We start from the raw sequence: 23,869 nt of genomic DNA, 5'->3' as shown, positions 1-23,869 counted from the left end.
CCTTTATATTCCCTTTCACTATTATTCATATTCCCCAAATGAATGAGACCATATAATGTTTGTCCTTCTCCGATTGACTTATTTCACTCAGCATAATACCCTCCAGTTCCATCCACGTTGAAGCAAATGGTGGGTATTTGTCGTTTCTAATTGCTGAGTAATATTCCATTGTATGCATAAACCACATCTTCTTTATCCATTCATCTTTTGATGGACACCGAGGCTCCTTCCACAGTTTGGCTATTGTGGCCATTGCTGATAGAAACATCGGGGTGCAGGTGTCCCGACGTTTCATTGCATCTGAATCTTTGGGGTAAATCCCCAACAGTGCAATTGCTGGGTCGTAGGGCAGGTCTATTTTTAACTCTTTGAGGAACCTCCACACCGTTTTCCAGAGTGGCTGCACCAGTTCACATTCCCACCAACAGTGTAAGAGGGTTCCCTTTTCTCCGCATCCTCTCCAACATTTGTTGTTTCCTGCCTTGTTAATTTTCCCCATTCTCACTGGTGTGAGGTGGTATCTCATTGTGGTTTTGATTTGTATTTCCCTGATGGCAAGTGATGCAGAGCATTTTCTCATGTGCTTGTTGGCCATGTCCATGTCTTCCTCTGTGAGATTTCTCTTCATGTCTTTTGCCCATTTCATGATTGGATTGTTTGTTTCTTTGGTGTTGAGTTTAATAAGTTCTTTATAGATTTTGGAAACTAGCCCTTTATCTGATATGTCATTTGCAAATATCTTCTCCCATTCTGTAGGTTGTCTTTTAGTTTTGTTGACGGTATCCTTTGCTGTGCAAAAGCTTCTTATCTTGATGAAGTCCCAATAGTTCATTTTTGCTTTTGTTTCTTTTGCCTTTGTGGATGTATCTTGCAAGAAGTTACTGTGGCCAAGTTCAAAAAGGGTGTTGCCTGTGTTCTCCTCTAGGATTTTGATGGAATCTTGTCTCACATTTAGATCTCTCATCCATTTTGAGTTTATCTTTGTGTATGGTGAAAGAGAGTGTTCCAGTTTCATTCTTCTGCATGTGGATGTCCAATTTTCCCAGCACCATTTACTGAAGAGACTGTCTTTCTTTCAATGGATAGTCTTTCCTCCTTTATCGAATATTAGATGACCATACATTTCAGGGTCCACTTCTGGGTTCTCTATTCTGTTCCATTGATCTATGTGTCTGTTTTTGTGCCAGTACCACACTGTCTTGATGACCACAGCTTTGTAGTACAACCTGAAATCTGGCATTGTGATGCCCCCAGCTATGGTTTTCTTTTTTAAAATTCCCCTGGCTATTCGGGGTCTTTTCTGATTCCACACAAATCTTAAAATAATTTGTTCTAACTCTCTGAAGAAAGTCCATGGTATTTTGATAGGGATTGCATTAAACGTATAAATTGCCCTGGGTAACATTGACATTTTTACAATATTAATTCTGCCAATCCATGAGCATGGAATATTTTTCCATCTCTTTGTGTCTTCCTCAAGTTCTTTCAGAAGTGTTCTGTAGTTTTTAGGGTATAGATCTTTTACCTCTTTGGTTAGGTTTATTCCTAGGTATCTTATGCTTTTGGGTGCAATTGTAAATGGGATTGACTCCTTAATTTCTCTTTCTTCAGTCTCATTGTTAGTGTATAGAAATGCCATTGATTTCTGGGCATTGATTTTGTATCCTGCCACGCTACCAAATTGCTGTATGAGTTCTAGCAATCTTGGGGTGGAGGCTTTTGGGTTTTCTATGTAGAGTATCATGTCATCGGCGAAGAGGGAGAGTTTGACTTCTTCTTTGCCAATTTGAATGCCTTTAATGTCTTTTTGTTGTCTGATTGCTGAGGCGAGGACTTCCAGAACTATGTTGAACAGCAGTGGTGAGAGTGGACATCCCTGTCTTGTTCCTGATCTTAGGGGAAAGGCTCCCAGTGCTTCCCCATTGAGAATGATATTTGCTGTGGGCTTTTCGTAAATGGCTTTTAAGATGTCGAGGAAAGTTCCCTCTATCCCAACACTCTGAAGGGTTTTGATCAGGAATGGATGCTGTATTTTGTCAAATGCTTTCTCTGCATCTAATGAGAGTATCATATGGTTCTTGGTTTTTCTCTTGCTGATATGATGAATCACATTGATGGTTTTACGAGTGTTGAACCAGCCTTGTGTCCCAGGGATAAATCCTACTTGGTCATGGTGAATAATTTTCTTAATGTGTTGTTGGATCCTATTCGCTAGTATCTTGTTGAGAATTTTTTCATCCATGTTCATCAGGGATATTGGTCTGTAATTCTCCTTTTTGGTGGGGTCTTTGTCTGGTTTCGGAATTAAGGTGATGCTGGCCTCATAGAACGAATTTGGAAGTACTCCATCTCTTTCTATCTTTCCAAACAGCTTTAGTAGAATAGGTATGATTTCTTCTTTAAACGTTTGATAGAATTCCCCTGGGAAGCCATCTGGCCCTGGACTCTTGTGTCTTGGGAGGTTTTTGATGACTGCTTCAATTTCCTCCCTGGTTATTGGCCTGTTCAGGTTTTCTATTTCTTCCTGCTCCAGTTTTGGTAGTTTGTGGCTTTCCAGGAATGCGTCCATTTCTTCTAGATTTCCTAATTTATTGGCGTACAGCTGTTCATAATAAGTTTTTAAAATCGTTTGTATTTCCTTGGTGTTGGTAGTGATGTCCCCTTTCTCATTCATGATTTTATTAATTTGAGTCTTCTCTCTCTTCTTTTTAATAAGGTTGGCTAATGGTTTATCTATCTTATTAATTCTTTCAAAGAACCAACTCCTGGTTCTGTTGATCTGTTCCACAGTTCTTTTGGTCTCGATATCATTGAGTTCTGCTCGAATTTTAATTAACTGTATTCTTCTGCTGGGGGTGGGGTCTATTTGTTGCTTTTTCTCTAGTTCCTTTATGTGTAAGGTGAGCTTGTGAATTTGAGATCTTTCCAGTTTTTGAATGGATGCTTGTATTGCGATGTATTTCCCCCTCAGGACTGCTTTTGCTGCATCCCAAAGATTTTGAACGGTTGTATCTTCATTCTCATTAGTTTCCATGAATCTTTTTAATTCTTCCTTAATTTCCTGGTTGACCTTTTCATCTTTTAGCAGGATGGTCCTTAACCTCCACGTGTTTGTGGTCCTTCCATACTTCTTGTTGTGATTAAGTTCTAATTTCAAGGCATTATGGTCTGAGAATATACAGGGGACTATCCCGATCTTTTGGTATCGGTTCAGACCCGATTTGTGACCCAGTATGCGGTCTATTCTGGAGAAAGTTTCATGTGCACTTGAGAAGAATGTGTATTCAGTTGAGTTTGGATGTAAAGTTCTGTAGATATCTGTGAAATCCATCTGGTCCAGTGTATCATTTAAAGCTCTCGTTTCTTTGGAGATGTTGTGCTTAGAAGACCTATCCAGGGTAGAAAGAGCTAGATTGAAGTCACCAAGTATAAGTGTATTATTATCAAGGTATTTCTTGAGTTTGGTTATTAATTGGTTTAAATATTTGGCAGCTCCCACATTCTGGGCATATATATTGAGGATTGTTAAGTCCTCTTGTTGGATAGATCCTTTGAGTATGAGTTAGTGTCCCTCTTCATCTCTCACTATAGTTTGGGGTAAATTTTAATTTATCTGATATAAGGATGGCAACCCCCGCTTTCTTTTGAGGACCATTTGAATGGTAAATGGTTCTCCAACCTTTTATTTTCAGGTTGTAGGTGTCCTTCTGTCTAAAATGAGTCTCTTGTAGACAGCAAATAGATGGGTCCTGCTTTTTTATCCAGTCTGAAACCCTGCGCCTTTTGATGGGGTCATTAAGCCCGTTCACGTTCAGAGTTTTACTATTGATAGATATGAGTTTAGTGTCATCATATCTATTCAGTCCTTGTTTTTGTGGATTGTTCCACTGAACTTCTTCTTAAAGGGGAATTTTAAGAGTCCCCCTTAAAATTTCTTGCAGAGCTGGTTTGGAGGTTACATATTCTTTCAGTTCCTGCCTGTCTTGGAAGCTCTTTATCTCTCCTTCCATTTTGAATGAAAGCCTTGCTGGGTAAAGTATTCTTGGTTGCATGTTCTTTTCATTTAGGACCCTGAATATATCCTGCCAGCCCTTTCTGGCCTGCCAGGTCTCTGTGGAGAGGTCTGCTGTTACCCTAATATTCCTCCCCATAAAAGTCAGGGACTTTTTTTCTCTTGCTGCTTTAAGGATCTTCTCCTTATCTTTGGAATTTGCAAGCTTCACTATTAAATGTCGAGGTGTTGAACGGTTTTTGTTGATTTTAGCGGGGGATCTCTCTATTTCCTGGATCTGAATGCCTGTTTCCCTTCCCAGATTCGGAAAGTTTTCAGCTAGGATTTGTTCAAATACATATTCTGGCCCTCTGGCCCTTTCGGCGCCCTCGGGAACCCCAATTAAACGTAGGTTTTTCTTCCTCAGGCTGTCATTTATTTCCCTTAATCTATCCTCATGATCTTTTAATTGCTTGTCTCTTTTTTCCTCAGTTTCCCTCTTTGCCATCAACTTGTCTTCTATGTCACTCACTCATTCTTCCACCTCGTTAAGCCTCATCGTTAGGACTTCTAGCTTGGATTGCATCTCATTTAATTGATTTTTAATTTCTGCCTGACTGGATCTAAATTCTGCGGTCATGAAGTCTCTTGAGTCCTTTATGGTTTTTTCTAGAGCCACCAGTAGCTGTAAAATAGTGCTTCTGAATTGGCTTTCTGACATTGAATTGTAATCCATATTTTGTAACTCTGTGGGAGAGTGGGCTGTTTCTGATTCTTTTTTTTGAGGTGAGGTTTTCCTTCTAGTCATTTTGCTCAGTGCAGAGTGGCCAAAAACAAGTTGTATTGGGAAAAGGAGAAAAAGAGAGAGAAGGAAAGAAAATAGAAAAAGAAAAAAGAGAAAGAAGAAAAAAAAGGGGAAAAAGAGAAGAAAAAGAAAGGAGAAAAAAGAAAAAAAAAGGGGTGGGGGTGGGGGAAGCAATCAGAAATCAAGAAGAAAGAGAGAGAAAAAAAAGCACAAAACAAAACAAAAAAAAAAAAACAAAACAAAAACAAAAACAAAAACAAAAAAAACACGGGGGAGTATCTTCCGATTCTGTGTACTTTAAGTCCCTTGACTTCCCTTGGAACTGGTCCGTCTCCCTGGTCTTCTGGGGGAGGGGCCTGCTGTGCTGATTCTCAGGTGTTAGCACTTGGAGGAGCTGCTCTGCCCCTGCCTGGTGCAGGGCTCAGTGGGGGTTGTTCACCCCGTGAGGCCCCGGGAGGAAGCCACAGTGGCAGGGGCAGCTCTGGGACCCTGGAGTCAGCTCCCGCAGTAGCTCCGGGGCTCTCCGTCTGCAGGGCCTGGAGGCTCCCGGGCGGGGCCGCTGATCTGCTCAGGTCGGGGCAGGAGCGTCCTTGCTGTCCTGGGCCCTCCCGGCCTCTGCCTGTCCCTGGGGGAGGCCGGATCCTGGGCTGTGTCCCGGCGCCCTGTGCTCCGGGGCCTGCGCTGTTGGATTCGCGCTCCCGCCCCGCAGCCCCCTCCGCGGAGCCGCCGCCCGAGCCCCTCCGAGCTGTTCCCGGAGCCGCGCAGCCCCCTCCGCGGAGCCCCCGCCCGAGCCCCCCCGAGCTGCTCCGGGCCCCGCCGAGCGCTGCAGCCCTTAGGGAGCTCGGCGCACTCTCCGGGGCGCAGTTCCTCTGTTACTGTCCTAGGGAGCCCGAGGGCATCCCCGCCTTTCTGGGGATCCTGCTCCAATTCCCGGGGAGCCGCTTTCCCGCGGGGAAGGTCGGTGCAGCTCCTGCTCCTCCGGGACGGGGCTCTCCTGTCCTGGGGACACTCGCCCCGGCCTCAGCCCGGCTCCTCGCGGGGCCCCTCCCCCTTGGAGGCCTTTTGTTTCTTTATTTCTTTTTCCCCGTCTTCCTACCTTGATAGAAGCGCGAACTCTTCTCACTGTAGCGTTCCAGCTGGTCTCTCTTTAAATCTCAGGCCGAATTCGTAGATTTTCAGGATGATTGGATGGTTTTCTAGGTAATTTGTTGAGGACAGGTGACCTGGAGACCCTGCTCCTCCGCCATCTTGCCCCTCCCCCCCATTGGCTTCTTTTCAAATCACACTGAGAAGACCAGCTGATTAAGTTTGTAATAGACTTGCATTTAGCAAAGTCTTCATCAATGCTGTATTTTTCTGCTATAGGAGATGATTGTGCTGCTTTAAAAGGCTGAATCTCTTAATCTCCACTTACTTTTTGTGATAGATATTAGTAAATTTACATTTTTTGAGACCAAGTTCAGTTTTGTTATTAAAAATGTAACCAGGGGTGCCTGGGTGGCTCAATTGGTTAAGGGCATCTGACCCTTGATTTCCACTCAGGCCATCATTTCAGGATCCTGGGATTGGCCCTGCAAAGTTGGGCTTCGCACGCTTATTGGGGAGCCTGCTTGAGGATTCTTTCCCTCTTCCTCTGCCCCTATCATTACTGGTGCGCATGAGCTATCAGTAAATAAATAAATAAATAAATCTTTTTAAGTAACCAAAGAAAGCTCCATATTTTGAAAATTTGATTATTTTTTATTTCTATGTATTTTTTATTTCTAAAGGAATAGATCTACAAATCAGGCATTTAGTTGTCCTTATGTAATCAGTTAAAATGGCTGATTTCCAATTGCTTTGTAACTATCAAAACTAAGAAAGGCAAGAAGAATCTGCATAAAGTGGTGCACAATATATGTTAGGTGTTATACAGGACTTTTACTCCCATTTTAAACTTTACAAAAAGCTTTTATGGTAAATAGCTGAGAAGAGTGAAACTCAACGATACTTGCCCTAGGAGGTAGAGAAGTTATTTGAATTCAAGTCTCTTAGAGCTCAAACCTCCTCATTTTCACTATAACAACATATGCTACCCATGGATCTTGCTACTTAAATCTTAACAGAAGTTGTTCACATGCTTAAAATTCTTCCTAATTCTACTCAGCTCCTTTATTCCATTAATAATAGCATAGCAAACACTAAATCTTTTTATGGCAAATCTGTTCCATGGCCATCTTCTCTTTAACATTTTCATCCATGTCACCAAAAGGTCAAACATTTCTTTTTTAAAAAAAGTCATCACTGTTTTTAGCTCCTTTAAGTTCTTAATTGCCTTCTAGCAATCTCCATTTTAGTGCATTAACATGAACTCTCACATATCACATCTGAATTTCAAGGTGCCATCCATCTCAGGCCCTTTTGCAATCCAATGCAAATGAAGTATATTATCAGGATGTGCATTTCTCCCCGTAGCCTCAGCTCAGAATGGTGGGGTACCATCTTTGTGCTTACTAAGTACAAAGAACACCGGGATTTCCTTTGACTCAAATAAAAATGAAGGTAGAGCATTCAGACCAAAGGCACATGCCCATCAAATTGGAACAATTTTGGTTAAAATTGCAAATATGTAGAGCAACCAGCAAACATTTGCTGAGTGACTATCATGTGCCAAGTAGTGCAATACACTGAACTCGGCTTTTTATATTTCCTGGTACTCGTTTTTATAAAGCAGTTCCCATATCTTAGGCAGTAGTCTAGGTACTGAAAATCATAAGCATCATAAAAAATCATGGAAAGAGCTGACCTCCATTTTAACTGGTCTCACATTGTTCTGTAAGACCCTATGACAAAGACTCTGAATTAGATTAGAGTACCTATATTTAAAACTTAGAGGAAGAACTGATGTGCAAAGCATCTTAATCTTTCCTGACAGAAATACAGTGACCATCATAATGAACAGATATTGCCAGTCTAGAGTTGCTGTCAATATGGGGCATTATGCCCAGGGCAATTAAATTTGCCTGTTTTGTATTACTGAGACCAAATGCTTGGCCTGGGTTCCTGCAGAAAATAAATAATTTCATTACATGTGATTCACCTTTGAGTAACCCACCATGCTGATGAAGGCTCAAACTGAAAATTTACACTTATTACAGAAATAATCCATTTAGCAACATCTATTGGGTCTCCTTATGTTCAGCATATGAAGATTTAAACATGCAAAATACAGTCTTCATGTTGAAGAAATGTACCTCTTAATTTTCCTAAAAATGTCTTTCAATTTAAAAAAATATACAGTTGCTTTTTGTTTGTTTTTTTATAAGAAAATAAAATGAATTGTGATGACTGGCAACAAGTTATTCCAAAGATATGAAGAGCATGGATCCTGGAGTCAGGGCAGAAGGAACTCTGAAATGTGGTCTGACAGGTACTACCTATGTGCTCTGGCACCAGTTTTTCCTCATGCCCCATGGTATAGAATCAATACAGTAATAGCTCTCACCTTATAAGGTTGTATTGGGCTAGGATAAAGAACTTCCTGACATATTTCCTAAACCATTGTAAGTACTTAATAAATTACATCTATTCATTTTTATTTATGATATGCATTTTGGGCTAAATTGAGCCTTTTGATGTGCCATTATATTCATTCTTCACCTAAAAATGTGGTGAATTCACAATACGCCCTTCACCCCAAGTCTCTATTCCCTGGCCTAATGACTATGCATTCAGGTAAGTCCATCCTGTGCAGTTTGGAGCTTCCTTAACATGTCTATATATGCAAATGAATACCAGAAAACTAAGTATCAATGGAATATATATTGCAAACATCAGAAAAAAGTCATTAGTTTCTGTTTTAATTATTATTCAAATTTTGAGTGGCCTTTAAAAAAATTGTTAAACAAATATTGATGGTGTGTTCACCAAATCCCAGGCATTGCTCTGGGTACTACAAGAATCCTCATGACCACCCTTTTAGAGGTTGCTTGGCTTTGGAGTCAAACACACCTGGCTCAAATATTCATCTTATCACTTGTTTGTTTAGTGATGCTAGAAGAGGAATTTAAGCACCTTGAGTCTGTTTCTTAATCCATAAAATAGGGGGTTGGTAACGCCTTTGAGGTTTGTTGAAAGGGTTAGTCTGTGTCAAGTGCTAAGCATAGTGTTGGTACATACAAGGTACTCAGTGAACTAGAGTGACCTTCCCCTCACTCTTAGTGATTACAGAGGGGGGAAACTGGGATTATCCCTCCAAATCTCATGCCCTGTGAGGACATAAATCTTACATTAAAAATAACACAGCACCTTTTAGATTCTCTAAGTTTTGCTGCAAGTGACAGCCACTAACAGATCAAATTAGGGTTTGATCCCAAATCTTTGGATTCCAAATTCCATGCATTCTGATCCTTTCCACTATGTTTCCCTTGTGTTTCTGGGAGGCAGTGTCTTCAGGCTTCTGGGGAGATACCTGAAGGAATGATTTGTGTTCCTCTATGACCTGTGTTTTACATACTAACCCAAAACAGCTGTCACTGCCACTTCTCCTCATGCTCCTTTTTCTTCCAGACCACTAGGTCAACCTACAGCCAGCTTTGTGCCCAGGCCTTGCCTTGTCCAAGCTCTGCTCAAAAGTATTGTTTCAGGAGAGGTGGGAAGTAGAAGAATCAAGTATCCCCTAGGAAGATGATCTCCAAAAGTAGTGCCTTTTCAACAATTTCGTAGGTGTTGTGTTTATATGAGGATTTGAACACAATGAAAAGCTATCCATGAATGGAAAGTAAGCAAGATTGGGAAATGAGTAAAGAACGTAATCAAAAAGTCATGCCTTCAGATTCACAGATTAACAATCAAATACACAGAACATGCCTCCCTCACCCTGGCAGGTGCACTATCCCCCAGTGTTGGAACCTGGCTTTGTCCTTGGCTCCTCTCTATTGTACCCAGCCCAGATGTCTCCCCAGCTCAGCCCTTTACATTAGCTCAGGTGGAAAACCAGTAGCTGTCAACATGTCAAAGGACAATGACCATTCTATGTTTGGTCTCTCTTTGTTGTACTACCAGCTAGCAGTGGAGTGGCAGGAATTCTGGACAAGGACAGAAAAGAGGATCATTGGCAAGACTCTCCTCTTATACTCCTATGTGGCAGGGCAACATCTGTGGTTAAGACCAACAGTGTCTCCTGTGTGGCTGGTCCTTAGCTCCTGTCTAGAGGATTTTCATATCTTGATTTCTCCTTTTCTAAACTCAGTTCAAGGACTGTTACCTCAACTTGTTCATCCATAGAATCAATCTTCATGTTTGGGAGAAAAATATTTCAAGTAGGATTTTAAAAAAATAAAACAGAATACATAAAACCAACCAAGCAAAAAAAAACCCTGCAGGTTCTTTTGAGTATCAGATTTTGATGTTGACCTAATATAATATAGAGTCCAAATTTTTCTTTTTAGAAGACCCCTCTGAACAATTCTGCTTTCAGTGTAACACTTAAAGGCTCAAATTCAGAATTTAGTATTTGTTAATTGAATTCCTGTAGAACAGTTTTACTCAGGAGAAAATAAAATGGATAATGATAATTTTTTCAGCTGTACTGTTTCTTCTTTATCTGCAGAATTGTATACTCTTAAAGCCAGGAAGTTCTAAGGTATCTTGATTTTTTTTTTTAGGTTATCTTGGGAAAATTTCAGAGAAAAACACTAGCAAACACAATTTATGTTTTAAATTTAAAAGATTTTTTTAAGTTTAAAAAAAAAGACTCAAACTTTCTGGACCTGTCATAAGAGATATATTTTACAAATGAAAACTTTTTTAAAGAAATATATTTTACTTATGGGTATACATTTTATTTATCCATTTATCTCTTCCTGGAGAATGATTTCATTAATTTATTTTTAATTTTTGAAGTACAGTTAACATACAATGTTATGTTAGTTTTAGGTGCGCAACTTAGTGATTTGACAACTCCATATATTATGCAGTGTTTACCACAGTAAGTGTAGTTACCATCTGTCACCATGAGAACTATTTCATTTTAAGGGGAATTTTATTCAGAAATGATTGTAAACTAAGTGATCGGGCATACTTTTATAGGTTTAATTGCATATGTATAATAAGTGGAGCCTAAAGACTTTTGAAGAAATCTGACATTTATTCATAGAAGTCTGAGTGTGAGAAGAAGTGCTATATATTCAGAAGCTCATGAGATGGTACTGGGCCTGACCTATAGATTCAGGGTTCATCTACATACACATGGCAAGTGAAACCATGTGAGTACATGAAATTGCCCCAGGGAGAGGATGCAGAGGAACCTAGAATAAAGTCCTGGAGAATTTCAACATTTGGGGAGCAATAGAGAGGTAAAGGAGCCTCCAATTTCCTCCCTGATGGTGGTGATAATAGCACCTAACCTAGGCAAACCTCAGGCTCAAAATAATTTGAGAAAAAAACACCTACTTTTTCACATAAATGAGACAACAGATGCAAAGCAACAGGTGCTTGGTCTATATGTAGGATCTCAGTAATAGTAACTAATAATATTGCAATGATGAAACTTCTTATTCTATATTTTGTGTGTGTGGTATCACCATTGTCAATTTCTGTGCCCATTGCTTTATTTTATTATCTTGTAATATCATATCCAGGACTGCCTATTTTGAAATAAATGATCTTTCCCACTCTCTTAAAATATCAGTCTATTTTTATTTTTTTGTTGTTGTTGTTCCCAGACTTGACTAGATGTTCTCATAATACCAAAGGAAACTAAAAGAAATCTGAATTAGGTGGAAAGATGCTAGAAGTACAAGCCAGACTTCTTGTGTGGCTGACCCAAGGCTGTAGTTCTGGATGCGTACGGGAGGATGTTCTCACTTCCAGAACTTGGAAGAGAACCTTTCTAGCCCAAGATCATCAAGACAACAAAATTCTTTCCTTTAATTTCTCTATGTTTTTGATATTGACAAAAGAATAGTTACTTCATTTCTCAAAAATAAGTGATTTCTTTTCCCTCTCATTTTTGGGTAAAGAATAGTTGACAGATATTCAGGATCCAGCTTAAAAACTATACTATAGTGATTAACTTTAAAATTCTTATGAAGTTCTGGAGTCAGAAGTGAAAAATCATTGGCTATAGTGTTTTTAAAGCTTGTTAGATTACCAGACATACTGTCTTTAACTTGTTATTCCTATATGATCTTTGACTATTATTACTCTTTAAAAAAATTTCTTCAAATATTTTTTAATGAACTCTCAGAAGTCATGACCACACCTGTACATTCACTTTTAACACAGTTGGTATGACTGTTTCTTCCTGGATCTTCTGAAGGATCTGTTAAGATATGAATAACATCTACATTTCTTTTTTTTTATAAATTTATTTTTTATTGGTGTTCAATTTGCCAACATATAGCATAACACCCAGTGCTCATCCCGTCAAGTGCCCACCACAGTGCCCGTCACCCAGTCACTCCCACCCCCCGCCCACCTCCCCTTCCACCACCCCTAGTTCGTGTCCCAGAGTTAGGAGTCTTTCATGTTCGATCTCCCTTTCTGATATTTCCCACTCATTTTTTCTCCTTTCCCCTTTATTCCCTTTCACTATTTTTTATATTCCCCAAATGAATGAGACCATATAATGTTTGTCCTTCTCCGATTGACTTATTTCACTCAGCATAATACCCTCCGGTTCCATCCACGACAAAGCAAATGGTGGGTATTTGTCGTTTCTAATGGCTGAGTAATATTCCATTGTATACATAGACCACATCTTCTTTATCCATTCATCTGTCGATGGACACCGAGGCTCCTTCCACAGTTTGGCTATTGTGGACATTGCTACTAGAAACATCGGGGTGCAGTGTCCCGACGTTTCATTGCATCTGAATCTTTGGGGTAAATCCCCAGCAGTGCAGTTGCTGAGTCGTAGGGCAGGTCTATTTTTAACTCTTTGAGGAACTTCCACATAGTTTTCCAGAGTGGCTGCACCAGTTCACATTCCCACCAACAGTGCAAGAGGGTTCCCCTTTCTCCCCACATCTTCTCCAACATTTGTGGTTTCCTGCTTTGTTAATTTTCCCCATTCTCACTGGTGTGAGGTGGTATCTCATTGTGGTTTTGATTTGTATTTCCCTGATGGCAAGTGATGCAGAGAATTTCCTCATGTGCTTGTTAGCCATGTCTGTGTCTTCCTCTGTGAGATTTCTGTTCATGTCTTTTGCCCATTTCATGATTGGATTGTTTGTTTCTTTGCTGTTGAATTTAAGAAGTTCTTTATAGGTCTTGGAAACTAGCCTTTTATCTGATACGTCATTTGCAAATATCTTCTCCCATTCTGTAGGTTGTCTTTGAGTTTTGTTGACGGTATCTTTTGCTTTGCAAAAGCTTCTTATCTTGATGAAGTCCCAATGGTTCATTTTTGCTTTTGTTTCACTTGCCTTCATGGATGAATCTTGCAAGAAGTTATTGTGGCCAAGTTCCAAAAGGGTGTTGCCTGTGTTCTCTTCTAGGATTTTGATGGAATCTTGTCTCACATTAAGATCTTTCATCCATTTTGAATTTATCTTTGTGTATGGTGCAAGAGAGTGGTCTAGTTTCATTCTTCTGTTTGTGGATGTCCAATTTTCCCAGCACCATTTATTGAAGAGACTGGAAAAAAGAAAAAAAAATCTACATTTCATAACTTTGCTTTAGTCTTTCAAAGTTATCTTCATAACTTCTTAAATTTCTGATATCTTTTGACATTTCAAGGGGGAAAAATGTTTCCAATATTTTATTTTATTCCACAATTTGATTAGTTCTGTTTTTCTGGAATGTCACATCCTTGGTATATTACTATATATATATATTCCATATATAGGAATGTATTCTAGGTACAGGAAATATAACTTTCTGTGAAACTAAAATTACAGATTGGCATAGCATTTTTTTCATCACTTATTATTGACTGGTTTGTTATAGACTGAGAGATTGAAGCACAAAGAGATATAACTTGTATTAAGCTACATACTTAAAAATGTTGCTGGGGGTAACCTGGGTGGTGCAGTAGATTAAGCGTCTGACTCTTGATTTCAGCTCAGGTAATGATCTCAAGTGAGATCAAGCCCTCCATAGAGTGTGGAGTCTGCTTGTCCCTCTCCCTCAGGCCTTCGTCCCACACTCCCATGTGCTCTCTCTCCCTCTCTTGTTCTTTCTCTTTCTGTATCTAAAACAAATAAATAAAATCTTTTTTACAAATGATACTAGAAATGGACAATTCATGATGTTCTTGAGCCAGTTCATATTAGCTGTTGTACAAATTTGGTGATCAAATACAGGACAGAGCTTATGGAAAACTACTATTGCCTGTTCTGTTACTAATTTAATACAAGAATTACTGGAATTTATGTGTATTTTCTGATCTATTAGGTAGAGCATACAATCTATTATCTCATAGTCAAATTACAGAAAATGAAATTATTTGGAAACTTAAGATAATAATAGCATTTATTTTATAGTCTTATAAGAATCAGTAGCGATTGGTGAAATACAGCATTCCTTGTGACCCCAAACCTGAATTAAAAGCACGGAGAAGCCAATTAAGAGACCTGAACTCAAAGAACATTATAAGAAGAAAATGATTGTCACTATGATATTTTGTCCCTATAAGGGATTAAGGCAATTAGAAGGAAGAAGGAAGAAGGAAGAAAGTTTTTCACAATTAAAATTGAAAATGAATAGGGGTAAGGTGTTCCTAGATATTATGAGTGGGTTGTTGTAAATGTCAATTAATTTACCTATAAAGAAATGTAAAGAATAATGAAGAAGAGCTTAATGTGGGAAGAAATGTTTTTTAAAAACAAACATTGACATTATAAGGACCTAGGCATCTTAAATGGAATGACCATTAAAATGCAAAATTAGACTGAACAGAGGCATTTTGGGGATTATATATGAGTAGCATCCTAAGTGTTAGATAATGAATGACTCACGTAGCCTGAGTGGTTTGGGCTGACTCACATGTTTTGGAAGAAGGTGTCATCAAATCCCTGATATTGTCATGTTTTTCCCTTTGTTCCACCTGTTAGTGCCAAACAAATCCTGAAATTCAGGGACTTTTTCAGCTTCAGTTTGCCAGAAAGACTTTCCAAACTACCAATAACAAGTCTAAGGTTTTGTTTTGTTTTAAGACTTATTTATTTATTTGAGAGAGAGATTGCACAAGCAGGGAAGGGGCAGAGGAAGAGAGAGAATCTCAAGCAGACTCTCTGGTGAGCATGGAGCCCAATGCAGGGCTCAATGCAGGGCTCAGTCTCACAATCCTGAGATCATGACCTGAGCCTAAATCTAGAGTTAGATACTTACCCAATTGAGCCACCCACATGCTCCAACAAGTCTAAGGTCTTGAAATATAGAGGCATTTAGTATATCTGAATAATACTAAGAAACACTAGCCATGTATGTAACTATGGAACATGGAGGAGATAGGAATCCCAGACTGAGCCTTCACAGAATAGGAATGGAAGAATCAAGACTGAGCTTGGTTTGTCCAAGATAGAAGAAAGGAGCCTTTTCACTCCAATGCTGTTAAATGATGCTTCCTGGAAGGCATTTTAAATCCACAAATATTATCTGATACCCAAGGTAGGTGTAGGAAACATATAGAAGGGATCCTGGCCTCTATCCTAAAATAGCTCACAGAGGGGAAACTGACATAAGAACTACTGGAATAGTTTGATACATTATGATACATCTGAGAGCAATATTTTAGAGGGTGAGCACAAAACACTGAGTTTCTTGCACCACTAGGACTACAAGGCCCTCATAGAGGAAGTGGCATTTGGCTGGGCCTTGGAGGATGAATTAAAGTCCTAAATATCCAAATAGGAAAAGCACTCCAATCAAAGGTAAGAACCACATATGGAAGAAAGAGATACGGGAGTATAGATGTTGAGGAATGTTCAGAGAATGGCTAATGATCAGTCTCGTCACAGAATTGAGGAAGTAGAAAAAGATGAGTTGGGAATATGGGACACAGAGATATGCCCGATCAATGTAGCTGTCTTGTTATGGTATACATGACCCGTGTCTTGGAATTGTCCTAGTCCTGTCAGGAATATATCTCACCCAAAAAAGTGCTATTCATGTACACCTGTGATTTGGTTTCTTGGCAAAGGACCAATTTGGTGATGAATAACAATAATCTAAGACAAGATTGTGATCTCTTCTATATCTGGCCCTGATCTCCTTTCCATTCTTTATATTCTTAGGTGGCACAGAGTGCTAAGAACTTACAGTGCTGAGTCTTTGATAAACATCTGTCGAAAATACTAATAAGTCATATGCACGTGCACACACAGACACATACATACAAATGAAGAAATTTTCATTGCTTTTTGAATGTTCAAATTTAACTGGTGTTTTGCAACTAAAAATATCATTCCTTTGAATGTTGCTAGGGATATTCAAATAGAAAATAGATTTCCTTGACCCTTTGTTGTTTTCCCACAGGATTGAAAAAACGTACAAGGAAGGCCTTTGGAATACGGAAGAAAGAAAAGGACACTGATTCGACGTACGTACTTTGGGAGGGCCCAACTGCTCAGCTGCAGCGGAGGGACCACATGTGGCCATGTGGAAATGCAGATCTGGTGTGGTCAGCTGCACTTCAGAATAAAGAGCCTATTAAACTCTATTTGGCTAGAATCCCTGAAAGAAAGTTAGAAAATGGGAAAATTCACAGTTCTGTGGACACAGGTGAAATCAGAGAGCTACCTTTATTTCTCACCTTTAGCTTTTCATTCTGTACCCTTTTATCATGCACAAATTTTTGCACAAGACCCAAACACTGCTCTGTGTCCTTGTCCTCCAAGAACTTATAAATCATGGGATAAAATATCTACCATACCAAAGAAATATCCTTCATATAACAAAATGAGATAACAGTTGAAATGCCTTGTATGGTACCTTCTACTTAGTAAATGCTCAGTAAATGGCAAGTGGATGCTAGTCTTATTACTAAGACAAATTAATATGTGGTGAGTTCCTTATAAGCAATTAAAAATGAAATTTTATGGAAAATTGAGGATGGTTAAACTCATGTTTGGGCAGATGATCAGTGAAATCTCAGAGAGGGAGGAGCCTTGAGTTTGGACTTGGAGAAAATGAAGACATGCATCTCATGCAAAAGGACCAACAAAGCCAAAGCAGAGAGGTAGAAAAGTCAAGTAGGTATTCAGGACAAGATAACTAGGGCAGTTTGTCTACCTGATGGCTACAGGTAAAGGTGGTAATGGTGGGCAAAGCTAGAAAGGACATTAGGGCCAGATAGAAAGGCTTTAAGGGCCAGGTTGAGGTGTCTGGTCTTCTTTTCTAAGGCACTGGGCAATCTTGAAGCCTTGAAGGCTTTTAAACCAGACAGGGTAAGGAGTTTTGCAAGGGGAAGAAGCTATTTTTTGTCTGGATCTCACATGTTAAAAATCTGTTCTTATCTTTTCTTTATACTTTTCTTTTGGTAGATCATTATTTCATGGAAATCACATTTACTCTAGTCTTGCAAATTTTTCAAAATGATTGAATTAAGAATGTATTTCTGAGATTTATGTAATCTCCATTAGTTCTTAAGAAATTGCCATTGTCTAAAAATGAACCAGCCAGAATAGGTGATGGTACATTCACCAGAGTCAGAAGACTGGGACTTTGTTCCAGCACGGCCAATAGCTCCTCGGCCTTCGGAATAAATTTTACTTTCCTGGGCCTCAGTTTATACTAGATGGAATCTGATTCCTGTAAAGGGCCAGACACTATACCAGTTCATCTGTCAGTGACATCTGTTGTCACCTACAGCATGCCACATCTTGTGTGGGACACTACTGTAGTGTCTTAACCATCTCTTCTTAACTTCTTATCATTTGAGCACCCCAGATTAAGTACATGTTAGCAAATTAGCCATTGACTAGTTCTACCAGCAATGACGGTCAAAGAACAGGCTGTTTATTGTAAACCTTGGCTTTTCATGAACCCTTGCTCTCTAATCGGGTCATACATCATTCTTGCAAAAGGCTGGGAAGATGTTCCAGCAATTTGCTGTCCCTTCAGCTTTAGGTAATGCTTCTGTTCGGCTGCAATCACTGAAAGCTTGTTGATGCAAACTGTTTTCAGGACTGTCGCAAATCTGTGAGGGTTGCCAGGCAACCTGCTACAGTTAGCCAGCCAGCTCCAACTATAACTGATTGTACCTCCTTAAATAGAGAGGGGGCTTAGGACCAGAGCTTCCTGATTTGATCATCATTCCAGTGGCCGATAGAGGAAAAGAGAGAGCTGGTGCTAAGTGGCAGGCACTGGACAGGGTATTTTCTATGTACTGATATCCTTTTTAATCCTCATGGTGATTCAATAAGGTCAGAAATAATATCTCAATTTTAGAGATGAGAAATCAGTGCCAAAAGGGATTAAGTAACTCTCTGAAGGCTATCTGGAAAATAAGACTTAGAGCCAGGATTGTAGTCCAGAATCAAATGCCCATTCTTTATCATCCAGAAGAAAAAGACTAGATGGGCAAAATTATAATCAAGACCATAATCAGAGGAAGGAAGGGGCAGTGGTTGCAATAGGTTACTGACACTTCTTAAAATAGACAAAGTGTCCATGGTAGATGACTAGCTTTAAGAGAGGTCAGTAAATATGATGGTCTGCTGTTAAAAAGAAAAAAAAAAAAAGATTTATTTTTAAAAATATATAAAACTTCCTAAGAGGGGGTTAGGAAATGAATTGAAAATACATTCAAGAGTCTGAGACTGTTAATATCATTCTACTCCCCGTCCTAGATCAGACTGTATAATAATTTTATTCTAGATTACATTTCATGAATATTTACTATATTCTTCTATTAATTCATTGAATCCTTTAATAGACCTATGGGGTATATGCCAATTTCATGACTATTTAGTAAATGAGGAAACTGAGACACTGGGGCAAAACAACTCGCCCAAGGTGATGCAGTTAGGAATCCAGGTTGATTGAATCCAGGCAGTCTGGTACTACAGCTGGTGATCTTCACTGCCATGCTTACTGCTGCCATACTAGGAAGCACCAGCCTCATTCCATCAATGGTTAAGACAAAGGCAGAATAAAACGTAATGCTGTGGTGTATAATTACAGTGCTTCTGATTAAAATTTTGAAATGCCATCCCTATAGCTGAAAAATGCATAAAGTCAAGTAGCCTCTCATTTAGATCCCCTATTAATATACTCTTGTACTTGGACCAATAGTGGGCAACACCACAGCCAGGCCTTTCTCCAGAGCCTGTCTTTTCTACATCTATGACTTGCTGCCCGCAAAGACATATCCACAAGGATAAGTGCCTTTGAATATATCCTACCCCAAAGTTGATACAATGACCTCTCTCAATATCTTTCAAACAAGTTTACTATCCTAGTAAGAAATGCTCCTTGTTTTGTGTGTGGTGTAGAGATCTGAAAAGGGCAAGTTGTTTTTGATGAGTGTGGATCAATGCCTTTTCTCTGTACTTTCTGTCCAATCTGGGCTTATTATGGCCATAATGACCCATTGGATTTACTTGCCTGTCTCATTCTTTTTATGAGGAGCATATCTTCATTACTTCTATCCCCTGATTCTAGCCTAGTATCTGGCCCATCAGAAACACTCAATGTTTGTTCAATGAATTCTAACTTTTATCAACTTTTATGTTCCTACCCTTCTATTTTAGGTGAAATTTCTTTGAACCAGCTCATTCCCATAGCCAGGTTCAAAGACCCTAAGATTTCTGTCAACTCCTATGGGTCTTTTAATATCTGGGTCCTATCTGCTTCTAGCCCATGTATCACTGATTCACCTCTGCATCCATCTACATGGACACAGAACTGGTTGTGAAAAATGATGTACTCCTACCAAGCATTTTGTAATCCAACTGGAATATCTTGCTAAATTTGAAAGGCATGTTAGTGGGAAAGGGGAGTCACATCTTGGAGCCCAGAAGATGTGCCACCAACTCTCTGCATCTCTCTCTTCCCCTTTTCCTCCCTCTCTCTCCTCTGCCCCACTCTATGAATCAGTATGGAATGTTGTTACATTCTTCTAAAGAATGGTCCCACCTTCTAAAGAACAGTTCCAACCACAGCAAACTCCACAAAACTTCATAGTCCACTTCAAGCACCTATTAAGTTTTTCTTCTAAACAATGCAAGTCTTCATCTAAGCATAATTCTGGTCCCCACGTTAATAGAATGACATTTTTTCTAGCTCCTTACAGAGTGAACTAAAATCGGAAGTTCTAAAGTTACAGTGACTAGCCTCTCGCTTCTCCCTTACTCTAGCTCCTTCATTTCAGTTTTCCAGAGAAACAGTGATATTACTTGCTGTGAAGTCTAAAACGACTGCAAGTGGTCAGTTTTGTGTTCTTAGTGAGGAGACATAATGAACGAGGGGGAAAAAATGATAACAAATGAACATTCTAAAATACTATGTGTCAGGAACTAATTGTAAATTCTTTATACCTTCTCTTATTTAAACAATCTCAGAGAGATTAAGTACTGTATTCAAGGTCACAGAACTAATAAGTGGTGGAGGCTGAACACCCAGATTTATCCTACACTAGAACCCTTACTTTTTGGCACTACAGCACAGTGTCACCAGGAATTAATTATCCTAGACTTCAATCAGCAGAGCGAGCCATTTAGCAAACATTGTCCTCCATTTCCTGCTCTCCTCTAATCAAAGGTACAGTAAGTATAGAAATAGGGAAGAAAATACAGATTCTCAAAGTAAATAGAAAAACACCATAGGCACTCCTTTCTAGAGGGGAAAATTCAAGACCACTCACAGGGGAGAAGATGAGAGAGGACAAGTCAGTTCACATTCCTTGTGGTAGTTTAATGGAGCCCGCTGAGTAAGATAGACTCTTAATAAACTCCCCTCTCAAAAGTGGACCAAGGCACTGCACTAGCAACCTGTGCCTTTTGGACACCAGCTTTTAATGAGAATCTGCCTTCCCACCCACCCTCATTCCCCCACCCCTGACAGACAGACACACATCCCACAATCAAATATCATTCAACCAATTCATTTTGATTGAGTTTGCATTAGCCAGGTTCACTGGGGTGGGAATGCAGGAAAGGGGGAGAGATGTGGTTTGTGAATCTTAATCGTTGTGCGTTAGTCTATGTAGCAAGAATGATTCCTTTCCTAATAGCTACCAATTTCTTTTTGTTACAGAGGTTCACCAGATAGAGATGGAATTGTAAGTATTTAAATGACCATTTTCAGTAGGTTTGCACTTCAATATACACTATGTTTAAATTTCTTAAAGCCCCATTTTTTTTCTTGTAGGGAAAAAATAGCCTAAATGACTTTTCAGACCTCTCACTGCTATAATTTTCTGTAGTAATTGCATGGGACATACAAATGCAGTCTTGGTCAAGTTAAACTTATTTATTGCATTCACCTAAAATCCTGCCCCAGAGTAGGCAAGCAAACCTCATCAATATTGTGGGTCAAAAGCCAGACAGTTCCTGCAGGGGCTGCTACCATTAACTGTTATTTCATTTCCAATTTAATGATATAAAAGCTCATTAAGTGAGAATGTTTTTCTCCAACAGAGGCCACAAAGTCATAATGGAGCTGAGATCCAATAAAATTGAAAGAAGCTTTTCCCCTTTAGTTGAGTTGTAGATACATTTTCTATATTAAATTCCTAAGTAGGGAATGGTCTTGAAACCACTTATGCCTGAATTTAGAGCCTGAAGGAGGAAAATGTGTCCGCTGGGTTTAGGCTTAACGGTGACTCTGACTCCTTGCTGGCCACCAGATTTCTTGCTTCTTTAAGAAGTCTGTGGCACATGGCCTTGGATTTATCTGAGTTGAGCTTATGGGAGTCTGTACCAACTTGTAAAATGACTTCCTCCGAATCTAAATCAGATGCCTATTCAGAAGGTTCAAAAGAACAGCTGTTACTGAATAAGAAGAGCGACTCACATTAGGCTCATTGGGCTGGAGTGGGAACTAAAATAAATCTGGTGGTTAAAAATATATATTTTTTTAAAAATCACCCTTTATAATATTATACCCAAACTGAGGTGTTAATTGCAGCCATAGCTGAAGTTTTTCTTCCACACTTGACTCAAGGTTCTTAGCTGTGGGGTCCCTTTGCATTCATGTAGTTCTCGCCATGAAATGTTAAGAAAGTAGACTGAAATTGATCAGACATTGGGTAACGCTATAATCAAGGCTCTATTCAGCAGGGGAAAAAAAAGACCCAGAAGACTCAGCTTCTCCTCACCTCTTGCTTCTGGCTCAGAGCCCTCTCGTTAACTCTGTCTCAGGTACTCTCTGCTTCTGTGTCTTCTCTCTGCTTCTGTCCTGGCCCCTCCCTGGGTTCTCTTGTCCCCCTCATTCTGACCTCGGCAAGGCTCTGTTAGCTCTTCTCTGCTTCTGTCCCTGCTGCTCCCAGGCTGGGCCGCTATCTCCTGCTTCTCTCGCTCTGCCACCCTCACCCTTGTCCTATTTTTCTCTGAACCCCTTCCCCCTTGTGCCCCCCCCCACACCTCCTCATCCCCTAGCCCTCCATTGTCTCTGAGGCCCCATTGCTACCTCAGTGTTCTCTGCTCTTCTAGGGCCATCAGTTTAATTCCCTGGTGGAACACGCAGCTCTGGCATGTAGGTCCAGCCCTGGCAGGCAGCGGGCGGTTATGAGTACGCGGCCGGGATTCTGGGGACTTGTGCACCTGAAGTCGGGGCTTCCTACCCGAGTTCCCTGAGTTCTCTTTCTCTGCCACCATTCCAAGTCATATAAAGTTATCTATCAACCATTGTACCCTTCTCGTTCCCTAATTGGAAATGCCGTAAATACCACTGGTCACGATTTTAGGAAAGAGGAATCATTCAATTTTGATTTCTCAGGAAATAAAGCAGACCTGTTTGGAAAAAAAAGGCTACATTCAAAATAAATGCAATGTTCTCAGAAGCAGGGTGAACAGATTCCTAGGTAACTGGAAATTATTAACCAGCTGTTAGTTTTACCATTTGGAAAAACTCCCCCAAATACTCCTAGGTCACCAAATTTTGAGAACTTCCTTATCGTATCACTGCTATGATATGATAGCGCTCCAGCCCAGGAGAGCAAGTTCCTGTTTGCATTCAGTCCTCAGAGATCTCAATCTGATTTTCTTTCAAACTCAGACTGATTTCTTAAATATCCTCTGTGAATCCAGACAGACTTTCTTTTACCTCTTTTTACCTGGCTGATTTAGCTTCCAAATCATTGTCTTTTGAAAAGTATCTGAGGTTGAAACGTATGGTTTCACTAATGTGATTTGCAAACTACAGGTGGTGGTGCACACACTTAATGCTTATAAATGGCTGTGCAATAAGTTTGATCTCCTGATGCTTATTTAATTTGTTCCTCAAAACTGAAGGAAGCCTATCTCTGGTGACAATGCTTTTGAAGGTTAGTCTACAGAGGCTTCATGGCAGGGCTGCATGTACAAAGGTGGGCTTGTCTTGATCCCCACTGGTGAATGTTTCCCCAGCAGAGCTCTCTGTCATGACATCTGAGACTTCAGGCAGCTGCGTGTGACAATGCATTCTAACTCAGAGACAAACTCTAATTTGCACAGGATACACTCACATGTTTTCAGATTTCCATCCACACAGCCTGGGGGGCTCAGGGAGTCCCAGCCATTGCTGTGAGAGATCTCTGCTCCTCCTGAACACGTGCACAGGAAAAAGGCCCAGATTTGGAGCTGTCAGCTGTTCATGCTGTATGTATTTGCCAACCCCCAGGAAGGCTTTGATAAAAGGAAAATATGGTAGAGCTAGATTTTTCAGACTTCTATTGGAAGTGTAAGCATTTTTATTTAGTCTCTTAGCTGTGTCCTGGTGTCTGTTCTCTACCTGTAAATTGAGTGCTGGCTGAATAAGGACTAATTCCACATAAAATCTAGTGCCTGGGATGCATCTTCCTTCTTCTTCCTTCTTCTCCTGGCCTAGCCAAACTGGCCTGCTGAATAGAGCCTCATTATGGGCCCCAAAGTCCATCTTTGCTTAAGGAACCCTGCCAAGATTGGTAGGCCCTCCGATTTGGTCTAGAAATTGTTTCTTCTATGGTA

At 39.9% G+C, this 23,869-nt stretch overlaps 1 protein-coding gene across 17 annotated transcripts in view; it reads left to right on the top strand.

The window, feature by feature from the left end:
• SGIP1 (SH3GL interacting endocytic adaptor 1) overlaps positions 1 to 23,869 on the top strand; it is a 202,255-nt gene that overhangs the window by 72,968 nt on the left and 105,418 nt on the right. For all 17 annotated transcript variants that reach the window (XM_041771006.1, XM_041771021.1, XM_041771020.1 and 14 more), the window contains 2 exons: positions 16,257 to 16,320; positions 20,979 to 21,003. In XM_041771006.1, coding sequence (XP_041626940.1) covers positions 16,257 to 16,320; positions 20,979 to 21,003 — 89 coding nt within the window. The remainder of the gene's footprint in view (positions 1 to 16,256; positions 16,321 to 20,978; positions 21,004 to 23,869) is intronic.

This window comes from Vulpes lagopus, chromosome 10, assembly GCF_018345385.1.
Source record: "Vulpes lagopus strain Blue_001 chromosome 10, ASM1834538v1, whole genome shotgun sequence".
Lineage (NCBI taxonomy): Eukaryota > Metazoa > Chordata > Mammalia > Carnivora > Canidae > Vulpes > Vulpes lagopus.
This window is presented reverse-complemented; position numbering and strand designations above follow the sequence as displayed.